General features: G+C 49.7%; 1 protein-coding gene across 1 annotated transcript in view; it reads right to left on the reverse strand.

The window, feature by feature from the left end:
* The window catches only part of LOC311131091 (low-density lipoprotein receptor-related protein 8-like), a gene marked incomplete at both ends in the record, with an annotated part of 260,174 nt that overhangs the window by 18,496 nt on the left and 229,661 nt on the right, over positions 1–12,017 (reverse strand). The window contains 3 exons of the mRNA XM_084163905.1: positions 5,247–5,386; positions 7,669–7,787; positions 10,462–10,689. Coding sequence (XP_084020031.1) covers positions 5,247–5,386; positions 7,669–7,787; positions 10,462–10,689 — 487 coding nt within the window. The remainder of the gene's footprint in view (positions 1–5,246; positions 5,387–7,668; positions 7,788–10,461; positions 10,690–12,017) is intronic.

The following is a 12,017-nucleotide window of genomic DNA, read 5'->3' on the forward strand; positions in this document are numbered from 1 at the left end:
TGAGAGAGAGAGAGAGAGTGAGAGAAAACACAGAGACAGAGAGAGACAGAGACAGATAGACAGAGAGAGACAGAGACAGAGAGAGATAGACAGAGAGAGATCGTGATAGAGAGAGACAGAGAGAGAGATCGTGATCGAGAGAGAGACAAAGAGAGAGATATAGACAGAGAGATAGAGAGAGAGAGACACAGAGAGAGAGACAGACAGACAGACAGACAGACAGACAGACAGACAGACAGACAGACAGACAGACAGACAGACAGACAGAGAGAGAGAGAGCGAGAGAGAAACAGAGACAGAGAGAGACACAGAGAGAGAGAGAGAGAGACAGAGAGAGACAGAGAGAGACAGAGACAGAGAGAGATAGACAGAGAGCGACAGAGACACATTCAGATTCAACTTATTATGAGAAACAAAAAGATAACTATTTGACACACTGGAAAGAATCAACCAAAAAACGAAGCAATTTGGAACACTACCTGTCCCTAAACAGAGAGTTCACAGTGGCAGAATACCCGACCACTGTGACTGACCCAAAATTAAGAAAATCCTTGACTATGTACAGACTCAGTGAGCATAGCCTTGCTATTGAGAGAGGCCGCCGTAGGCAGACCTGGCTCAAGAGAAGACAGGCTATGTGCACACTGCCCACAAAATGAGGTGGAAACTGAGCTACACTTCCAAACCTCCAGCCAAATGTATGACCACATTAGAGACACATATTTCCCACAGAACACACAGACCCACAAAGAATTTGAAAACAAATCAAGCATTGATAAACTCCCATATCTGTGTGCAATCACAGCAGCAATATTTGTGGCCCATTGCCATGAGAAAAGGGCAACCAGTGGAGCGCAAACATTGTAAATACAACCTATATTTATCTGTTTATTTATTTCCCCTTTCATACTTCAACTACTTGCACATCATTACAACACTTCCAAACCTCCTGCCACAATATAACATTTGAAATGTCTCTATTCTTTTAAAACTTTTGTGAGTGTAATGTTTACTAATGTTTCCCTTGTTTATTTCCCGTTTGTTGATTGTCTATTCCACTTGCTTTGGCAATGTAAACATATGTCTCCCATGCCAATAAAGCCCCTTGAATTGAATTGAGACAGAGAGTTATAGAGAGTTATTATGATCGAGACAGAGAGTAAAGGGGCTAAGTCATGGCATTAGAGTAGAGAGAGGTTGGTTTATAAAGCCTTGTGTTTCTAAAGGTCAGCTGAGAGCAGGTGGCCTGGCAGGAGGCAGTGTTCCCCTACCTACCCTCCCTAGGCTATCAATGGAGGCACCCTTTGTTTATTTATCCATCTCTCCCTGGTTTTCTCTCTCTCTCTCTCTCTCTGTCTCTCTCTGTCTCTGTCTCCCTCCCTCTCTCTCTCCCTCCCTCCCTCCCTCCCTCCCTCTCTCCCTCCCTCCCTCCCTCCCTCCCTCCCTCCCTGGCATGGGAAACATAAGTTAACATTGCCAAATCAAATGGAATAGATAATAAACATTAACAGTAAACATTATACAGTTCCAAAGGAATGGAGACATTTCAAATGTCATATTATGGCTATATACAGTGTTGTAACGATGTGCAAATAGTTAAGTTCTCTCTCTCTCTATCCCCCTCTCATCCCTCTTTCTCTTTCCCATCCCTCTCTCTCTCTAACTCTCTCTCTCTCTCAGAGATTCGATTCAGATAACCTTTTAAAAGCATTATATAAAACAAATATCCTCAGGATAATATACCTTCCTCCAGTTTATCACCCCCCCTCCCTCTTTCACTCCCTTTTCCTTCACTCCCTTCCTCCTTCATTCCCTCCCTCCCTCCTTCACTCCCTCCTCCTTCGCTCCCTCCCTCCCTCCTTCACTCCCTCCCTCACTCCTTCCTTCACTCCCTCCTTCACTCCCTCCCTCCCTCCTTCACTCCCTCCCTCCCTCCTTCACTCACTCACTCACTCCCTCCCTCCCTCCTTCCTTCACTCCCTCCTTCACTCCCTCCCTCCCTCCCTCCTTCACTCCCTCCCTCCCTCCTTCACTCACTCACTCACTCACTCACTCACTCACTCCCTCCCTCCCTCCCTCCCTTCTTCACTCCCTCCCTCACTCCTTCCCTCACTTCTTCACTCCCTCCCTCACTCCTTCACTCCCTCCCTCCTTCACTCCCTCCTTCCTTCACTCCCTCCCTCCTTCACTCCCTCCCTCCCTCTTTCACTCCCTCCTTCCTTCACTCCCTCTCTCCTTCACTCACTCCCTCCTTCACTCACTCCCTCCCTCACTTCTTCACTCCATCCCTCCTACCTTTACTTCCTCCCTCCTTCACTCCCTCCCTCCCTTCTTCACTGCCTCCCTCCTTCACTCACTCCCTCCTTCACTCACTCCCTCCTTCACTCCTTCCCTCCCTCCTTCACTCCCTCCCTCCCTCCTTCACTCCCTTCCTCCTTCAATCCCACCCTCCTTCACTCCCTCCTTCTTTTTGTTTCAGATACTGCATTGCAGCCATGTACAGACACCCCTGGGCTTAACAGTGAGATCAAGGTGGGTCTTTCATGTCTTCAGGCTTAAACCCTGAGACGGCCATATATCCCAGGCTCTTAACCCTGATCAGCCCTTAACACTACCTACCCTGACACTCCACCTTTCAACACTGGTCCTGGATCAGCTCAGCTCTACTCACACCTGTCCACTCATTACATGACTTTAGTCCCTATAGGAAAGGTGCAATGAGCTGTAAGGTAGGGCTGATATCCATTGTGCAGGGTGTCAGCTAGATGAAAGTTAAGTATAAGCCTGGAGGGTTACGGGTTCTTTCAAGTAAGCTGTTTAGACCAGGAGTGCACTCACACACCCACAATAGCAAATTAGGAAGAGGTATTGCACTCATCTGCCAGTCCCTTACATTCTCTCCAATCCATCCCCGCACAACACCTGTCAGTTCCTCACTCTATCCTGTCTAACTTTCTGCTCAGCCCTCTCAGTCATTCGTACTCCATCTACTCAGAGTCAGCCCCAAAATATAAGTCCTCTCACAGCCCATCTACTCAGAGTCAGCCCCGATATCAGTCCCTATCACAACCCATCTACTCAGTCAGTCCCGATATCAGTCCCTATCACAGCCCATCTACTCAGAGTCAGCCCCGATATCAGTCCCTATCACAGCCCATCTACTCAGAGTCAGCCCCGATATCAGTCCCTATCACAGCCCATCTACACAGAGTCAGCCCCGATATCAGTCCCTCACAGCCCATCTACTCAGTCAGCCCCGATATCAGTCCCTCACAGCCCATCTACACAGAGTCAGCCCCGATATCAGTCCCTCACAGCCCATCCAATTCAAGTCTGTACTCTACAGTAACCTCTCTCAGCCCCACTCCCTCCCCCCAGCGCCACTGCTTCTCTCCAGCCCAGCCCTACTACCTCTCCAGCCCAGCCCTACTACCTCCCCAGCCCAGCCCACTCCCTCTCTCTAGCCCAGCCCACTCCCTCCCTCCCTCCGGCCCCACTCCCTCCCTCCCTCCAGCCCAGCCCACTCCCTCCCTCCCCCTCTCCAGCCCAGCCTACTCCCTCCCTCCCTCCAGCCCAGCCCACTCCCTCTCTCTAGCCCAGCCCACTCCCTCCCTCCCTCCAGCCCAGCCCACTCCCTCTCTCCCTCCAGCCCAGCCCACTCCCTCCCTCCAGCCCAGCCCACTCCCTCCCTCCCTCCCTCCCTCCCTCCCTCCCTCCCTCCCTCCCTCCAGCCCAGCCCACTCCCTCTCTCCAGCCCAGCCCACTCCCCCTCTCCAGCCCAGCCCACTCCCTCTCTCTAGCCCAGCCCACTCCCTCCCTCCCTCCAGCCCAGCCCACTCCACTCCCTCCCTCCAGCCCAGCCCACTCCCTCCCTCCAGCCCAGCCCACTCCCTCCCTCCCCCTCTCCAGCCCAGCCCACTCCCTCTCTCCAGCCCAGCCCACTCCCTCCCTCCGGCCAAGCAGACAGCAATAAAACTAAGATGGGTGGAAAAACATTGTTTCCTGTTTCCAACACCTGGCCACAGGCCCCAGGGAGGAGAGTGGAGGTGGGGGGGGGGGGGGGTCGTGTGGAGAATCCTGCCCTGTCGGGGGGCCTGTCAGGGGGCTAGGCTGTGATGTATGACCCCTCTACCCCTCCATCCTCCACGGCCCTGCGGTACTGAAGACCATGGCCTGGTCTGGCCACCCACAGGAACTGTGAAGTCTGGGTCCTGGCTAGCTACTGCAGAATGAACACAGCGCTGGAGGCCATTCATCTATACCAGGGGTACTCAACTCTTACCCTACGAGGTCCGGAGCCTCCTGGTTTTCTGTTCTACCTGATAATTAATTGCACACACCTGGTATCCCAGGTCTAAATCAGTCCCTGATTAGAGGGGAACAATGAAATAATGCAGTGGAACTGGCTTCGAGGTCCAGAGTTAAGTTTCAAGGCTCTAGAGTGTGTTACTCTGAGTGTTATAACTGCTGCCCCACAGAGCCTGGGACAGTGGTCTCTCTGAATGTCCCCAGGTCCCCCTCTGTGTGCACCCCTACCATATTACCACTGATCTACTGGTAGTCCTTAGAGCAGCCAGTGCTCTGTTATCTCATCCAATCCTCTGACTCTGCATTACCCATTATTACTTCCTTTAGTTCTTATTGGTCATCTCCCTCCCTCTATTGATTCTGTACACCACTATTCTACCATGCCTGACTCATAGAGGCTTTTCCTGTGGCATTGACACGGCAGCTGTTGAAAGACACTACCTGTAGCATGTCACAGTCTCACACCACTGTGCCCTCCCTGCTTACCCCTCTGACACTCTCCCTTCTCCACCTGGGACCAGATTACTTTCCCCCCTCCTCCCCCTCTGTGACCCGATTCCTTCCACTCCCTACTCCTCCCCCCTCTGTGACCCGGTGCCTCCCACACTCTCCCCCTCCTCCCTCTCCCTGTGGCTGTCAACCCCTACTCCCTTCTCTGGCCTCTCCCCTTCCTCCTTACCAATCTCACCCTTTTACAGCTGTGACTCGATGCCTCGCCCATCTCTCCCTCCACCCCCTCCTACTCCTCCACCCTCCTCCCCCATCTCCCCCTCACTCTCCACCTCCTCCTGCTCATCTCCACCTCCTCCTGCTCATCTCCCCTCCTCCCCCATCTCTCCCTTACTCTCCATCCCATCCTGCTCCTCCCCCCTCCTCCCTCCTCTGTGCCTCCCACCCTTCACCCCCTCCTACTCCTCCCATGTCTCTTCCCTCTTTACCTCGAAGACGGTGAGAGCAAAGGGGTGCCCCAGGTGGTCCTGGGAAAAGAGCAGCACTTTACGGTTGTCACCGTTCAGGTCGATGCTGGAGAGCAAGTGCAGCTTAGAGTCCACCCAGTACAGACGCCTGTTGGATAGGTCTGAGATAGGGAGAGAGAGGGAGTGAGAGAGAAGTGAGAGGGAGAGAGAGAAAGGGGATGAGAGAGGGGGAGAGGGAAGGGAGAGAGGGGGAGGGAGAGAATAAGTAAGGGAGAGAGAGAGGGAGATAGGTGGGGAGAAAGAGAGAGAAAGAGAGGAATGGAATGGAGAGGAGAGAGCGAGGGAGGTCAGGTTAATGTACGGTACAACACTTCTTCAGAAGTTAATGAGAAAAGGTCTAGACAGAGAGTTTGATGGTTCTGGTCCAGTAGAACATCAATCCTCTTTGTCAGCCATGCCCTCCAATTGGACAATACAATAGCGATCAGAAGGTTGCTGGTTCAATCTCCAGATGGGGAATACTACAAAAAGTCCCCTGAGCCTGGCACTTAACCTAACCTGACCTCAAGCTAATATCAAGCTATGTCAATCGAGTGTGTGTAGGTGTGCAGTTAATAAGGCTAGCTAGATCAACTGTTTTGGAAGTGAATAAGCAGGTCGGCAAAGTAAATATTGATGTAATAACACAGCTGTAGGGAGTCAATCAGGTAACAGCGGTGCTTTATTCATTCACAACCTCACCTTTCTCCACTCAGCCACTCATACAATCAACCATTCTACTCTGCTCTGTCTGCCTGCTGGCTGTGAAATTGATGAAAAGGGGAAAATAATCCCTTTTTTTTTTTTTTGAGAAACAAAATTAGCCAGCCAGTGTTATTTTCTCTCTCTCTCACGCTCCTCTAACTCTCAACATAACTTGTTTTCATACAGATGTAGCCTTAGCTAGCGACACCTCAATTCCACACCCTTCTCTCTCTCTCTCTGCTCTGTTGTTCTCTCTCTCTGCTGTTGTTATCTCTCTCTCTCTGCTCTGTTGTTCTCTCTCTCTCTGCTGTTGTTATCTCTCTCTCTCTCTCTGCTCTGTTGTTCTCTCTGATGTCTCTCTCTCTCTCTCTGCTCTGTCGTTCTCTCTCTGTCTCTCTCTCGCTGATGTCTCTCTCTCTCTGCTCTGTTGTTCTCTCTCTCTCTCTGCTCTGTCGTTCTCTCTCTCTGCTCTGTCGTTCTATCTCTGTCTCTCTCTCTCTGATGTCTCTCTCTCTCTGCTCTGTCGTTCTCTCTCTGATGTCTCTCGCTCTCTCTGCTGTTCTCTCTCTCTCTGCTCTGTTGTTCTCCCTATCTCTGCTCTGTTGTTCTCTCTCTCTGCTCTGTTGTTCTCTCTCTCTCTGCTCTGTTGTTCTCGCTCTCTCTGCTCTGTTGTTCTCTCTCTCTGCTCGGTTGTTCTCTCTCTCTCTCTGCTCTGTTGTTCTCTCTCTCTCTCTGCTCTGTTGTTCTCTCTCTCTCTGCTCTGTTGTTCTCTCTCTCTCTGCTCTGTTGTTCTCACTCTCTCTCTCTCTGCTCTGTTGTTCTCTCTCTCTCTGCTCTGTTGTTCTCTCTCTCTCTCTGCTCTGTTGTTCTCTCTCTCTGCTCTGTTGTACTCTCTCTCTGCTCTGTTGTTCTCTCTCTCTGTTGTTCTCTCTCTGCTGTTGTTCTCTCTCTCTCTCTGCTCTGTTGTTCTCTCTCTCTGCTCTGTTGTTCTCTCTCTCTCTGCTCTGTTGTTGGGATGGAAGGGTGGAGGGATGGAAGGGTGGAGGGATGGAAGGATGGAGGGATGGAAGGATGGAGGGATGGAGGGGTGGAAGGGTGGAGGGATGGAGGGGTGGAGGGATGGAAGGATGGAGGGATGGAGGGGTGGAGGGATGGAAGGATGGAGGAATGGAGGGGTGGAGGGATGGAAGGGTGGAGGGATGGAGGGGTGGAGGGATGGAAGGGTGGAGGGATGGAGGGGTGGAGGGATGGAAGGATGGAGGGATGGAGGGGAGGATGATTGGGGTATTGATGACACAGCTGGGGCCGCTTCATTCACAGCTCTGCTGAAATAACAAACTACAGGCTGACTGATGACAGAGCCACACTGACTGACTCACAACTATGTGACAGAAATGGTTGTTTTACAATGTTTTCTTTCTTTCTCTCTTTTCGCTTCTCACCTCTCTCTGTGTCTTCCTTTCCCTTCAGCCTTTCTCTGTATCTGTAATATCATCATGTAGCTCTCCCTCATTCCTTCCTTCCCTACATCCCTCCCTCTCAATTTAAATTTCAATTCAATTTAAGGGCTTTATTGGCATGGGAAACATATGTTAACATTGCCAAAGCAAGTGAAGTAGATAATAAACAAAAGTGAAATAAACAAAAATGTACCTCTCTCTCCCTCATTCCCTCCCGCTCTCCCCAGTGCCAGTCTTACCCAGAGTGATTCCGTTGGGCCACTCGATCCTCTCTGACACCAGTACCTGGCGGTCCACTCCGTTCATGCCAGCCTTCTCTATCTTTGCCTGGGTCCCCCAGTCAGACCAGTACATAAACCTACAGGAGAGAAAGGGGATTTAGATTGAACAATAACTACAATAATCACATAGTGAGGATATGTAGCCCACAGTATGGAGAGCGAGAGAGCGAGAGAGAGAGACAGACAGACAGACAGACAGACAGACAAAAAATGCTATTAGGTGACTATCAGCAGTGCAACCTTACCTGATACTGTAGTAAAGAATCTCAGATAAATATCTAAATGGTTTAAAAGTAAACCATCTCCACTATTGAGCCAAAGGCAAACTGTGTACATATCTCCCAGGCAGCAGCTCTCTGTTCTACCTCCATGATATAAATATGCCAGCCAGGCAGGCAGGCAGGTAGTATACAGACCAGCGGGGACAGTTAGCTAACATTGTCTTCTCTCCCTGTACTGAGGAACCAAACCTGCGTTTGGCTCATTTGCATGTTTCATGCTCGTCTGGCTCAGTAATGTTGTGGAAAGAAGAAGGCCTTGGGGAATAGAGTTGTCAGGGAGAGCCAGGAAGATGGGAGATGAGAGGAGCTTAAGTGTTGAGAGAGCTGTGATGCTTCAGACTGAGACACTAGATAGATGCTATTGATGCCTACAGCTACGTCTGATAGGAAGAGAGGTAGGGAGGGAGGGAGGGAGGGAGGGAGGGAGGGAGGGAGGGGAAGAGGAAAAGGTAGAGGGGGAGGGGGAGGGGGAGGGGGAGGGAGGAGAGAGTGAGAAATGGAGAAAGAGAGAGGGAGAGAAAGAGAGAGGGGAGAGAGAAACAAGGCAAGATGCTGAGAGGAAAGAGCAGGTGACTGACCACGTTTTAGTGTTCTGATCTGTTTCAGTGTTCTAACATGTTTCAGGTTTCTGACCAGATAGGCAACTCATAATGTGACACATCATGGACAATCAAGCTGTCTTACTCTTTTACCCAACCTCTCTCAAACTCTTTATGTATGTCTCTGTCTCTCAATTTCAATTTCAATTTCAATTTAAGGGCTTTATTGGCATGGGAAACGTATGTTAACATTGCCAAAGCAAGTGAAGTAGATAGTAAACAAAAGTGAAATAAACAATAAATATTAACAGTAAACATTACACTCAGAGGTTCCAAAAGAATAAAGACATTTCAAATGTCATATTATGTATATATACAGTGTTGTAACAATGTGCAAATAGTTAAAGTACAAATGGGAAAATAAATGAACATAAATATGGGTTGTATTTACAATGGTGTTTGTTCTTCACTGGTTGCCCTTTTCTTGTGGCAACAGGTCACAAATCTTGCAGCTGTGATGGCACACTGTGGTTTTTCACCCAGTAGATAAGGGAGTTTATCAAAATTGGATTTGTTTTCGAATTCTTTGTGGATCGCTGTAATCTGAGGGAAATATGTGTCTCTAATATGGTCATACATTTGGCAGGAGGTTAGGAAGTGCAGCTCAGTTTCCACCTCATTTTGTGGGCAGTGTGCACATAGCCTGTCTTCTCTTGAGAGCCAGGTCTGCCTACGGCGGCCTTTCTCAATAGCAAGGCTATGCTCACTGAGTCTGTACACAGTCAAAGCTTTCCTTAAGTTTGGGTCAGTCACAGTGGTCAAGTATTCTGCCACTGTGTACTCTCTGTTTAGGGCCAAATAGCATTCTAGTTTGCTCTGTTTTTTTGTTTGTTCTTTCCAATGTGTCAAGTAATTCTCTTTTTGTTTTCTCATGATTTGGTTGGGTCTAGTTGTGTTGTTGTTGTTGTTGTCCTGGGGCTGTGTGGGGTCTGTTTGTGTTTGTGAACAGAGCCCCAGGACAAGCTTACTTAGGGGACTCTTCTCCAAGTTCATCTCTCTGTAGGTGATGGCTTTGTTATGGAAGGTTTGGGAATCGCTTCCTTTTAAGTGGTTATAGAATTTAACGGCTCTTTTCTGGATTTTGATAATTAGCGGGTATTGGCCTAATTCTGCTCTGCATGCATTATTTGGTGTTTTACGTTGTACACGGAGGATGTTTTTGCAGAATTCTGCATGCAGAGTCTCAATTTGGTGTTTGTCCCATTTTGTGAATTCTTGGTTGGTGAGCGGACCCCAGACCTCAGAACCATAAAGGGCAATGGGTTCTATAACTGATTCAAGTATTTTTAGCCAGATCCTAATTGGTATGTCAAATTTTATGTTCCTTTTGATGGCATAGAAGGCCCTTCTTGCCTTGTCTCTCAGATCGTTCACAGCTTTGTGGAAGTTACCTGTGGCGCTGATGTTTAGGCCGAGGTATGTATAGTTTTTTGTGTGCTCTAGGGCAACGGTGTCTAGATGGAATTTGTATTTGTGGTCCTGGCAACTGGACCTTTTTTGGAACACCATTATTTTTGTCTTACTGAGATTTACTGTCAGGGCCCAGGTCTGACAGAATCTGTGCAGAAGATCTAGGTGCTGCTGTAGGCCCTCCTTGGTTGGTGACAGAAGCACTCTGTCTCTCTCTCTCTCTCTGTCTCTCTCTCTCTCTCTCTCACTCTCTCTCTGTCTCTCTCTCTCTCTCTGTCTCTCTCTCTCTGTCTCTCTCTCTCTGTCTCTCTCTCTCTCTCTCTCTCTCTGTCCCTTATTTTTTACATCACTCCCTCACCTCCTCACTCCCTCACCTTCTCTCAACACTAACCCCAACTCTACACCAACCTCCCCCCTAACTCCCCAATCCCATCCCTCCCTCCGATCCAGCCCCCTCTCACCCTTGTCGGGGGTCCACAGCGATGGCCCGTGGTTCGCTCAGCTCGGTGGCGATCAGCACCCTCCTCTTCTTGCCATCTCCCGTGGCGACGGAGATGGTCTTATCTCCGGAGTCGGTCCAGTAGATGTTGTTATGGACCCAGTCAACAGCCAGCCCCTCTGGAGAGGTCAGAGCTGTCTCGATCAGAGTCACCTGCTCCGACGAATCACTGGCCTTGTTGATGTACGCACTGGGGAGTACAGAGAAGAAGAGGTTATTATGACATTATTATAACACATACTTATACATACACATGGACAGTATATTAAGACACACAAAGAGAACAACAGAAACAATCAACTGCAGACCCATCCAGGTGTCAGAGTCCATATCAGACCACTCTGTATTACAAAACAATGTACTGATACATTACATAGAACAGGACCAAAAGTCAGATACAAGAGCTTAACTGACTTAAAGAGCTAAGGCATCCATCTGTTGTCACCCTGGGGGAGGGACTCTCCTGGTCAGTAATACACCTGATAGGCTGTTGTCACCCTGGGGGAGGGACTTTCCTGGTCAGTAATACATCTGATAGGCTGTTGTCACCCTGGGGGAGGGACTCTCCTGGTCAGTAATACATCTGATAGGCTGTTGTCACCCTGGGGGAGGGACTCTCCTGGTCAGTAATACATCTGATAGGCTGTTGTCACCCTGGGGGAGGGACTCTCCTGGTCAGTAATACATCTGATAGGCTGTTGTCACCCTGGGGGAGGGACTCTCCTGGTCAGTAATACACCTGATAGGCTGTTGTCAACCTGGGGGAGGGACTCTCCTGGTCAGTAATACATCTGATAGTCTGTTGTCAACATTGGGGGAGGGACTCTCCTGGCCAGTAATACATCTGATAGGCTGTTGTCGACATTGGGGGAGGGACTCTCCTGGCCAGTAATACATCTGATAGGCTGTTGTCGCCATGGGGGAGGGACTCTCCTGGTCAGTAATACATCTGATAGGCTGTTGTCACCCTGGGGGAGGGACTCTCCTGGTCAGTAATACATCTGATAGGCTGTTGTCACCCTGGGGGAGGGACTCTCCTGGTCAGTAATACACCTGATAGGCTGTTGTCAACCTGGGGGAGGGACTCTCCTGGTCAGTAATACATCTGATAGTCTGTTGTCGACATTGGGGGAGGGACTCTCCTGGCCAGTAATACATCTGATAGGCTGTTGTCGACATTGGGGGAGGGACTCTCCTGGTCAGTAATACATCTGATAGTCTGTTGTCGACATTGGGGGAGGGACTCTCCTGGTCAGTAATACATCTGATAGGCTGTTGTCACCCTGGGGGAGGGACTCTCCTGGCCAGTAATACATCTGATAGGCTGTTGTCGACATTGGGGGAGGGACTCTCCTGGTCAGTAATACATCTGATAGTCTGTTGTCGACATTGGGGGAGTGACTCTCCTGGCCAGTAATACATCTGATAGGCTGTTGTCGACATTGGGGGAGGGACTCTCCTGGCCAGTAATACATCTGATAGGCTGTTGTCGACATTGGGGGAGGGACTCTCCTGGTC

This window comes from Coregonus lavaretus (genome assembly GCF_964263955.1).
Source record: "Coregonus lavaretus genome assembly, chromosome: 6".
In the NCBI taxonomy this organism is placed as follows: domain Eukaryota; kingdom Metazoa; phylum Chordata; class Actinopteri; order Salmoniformes; family Salmonidae; genus Coregonus; species Coregonus lavaretus.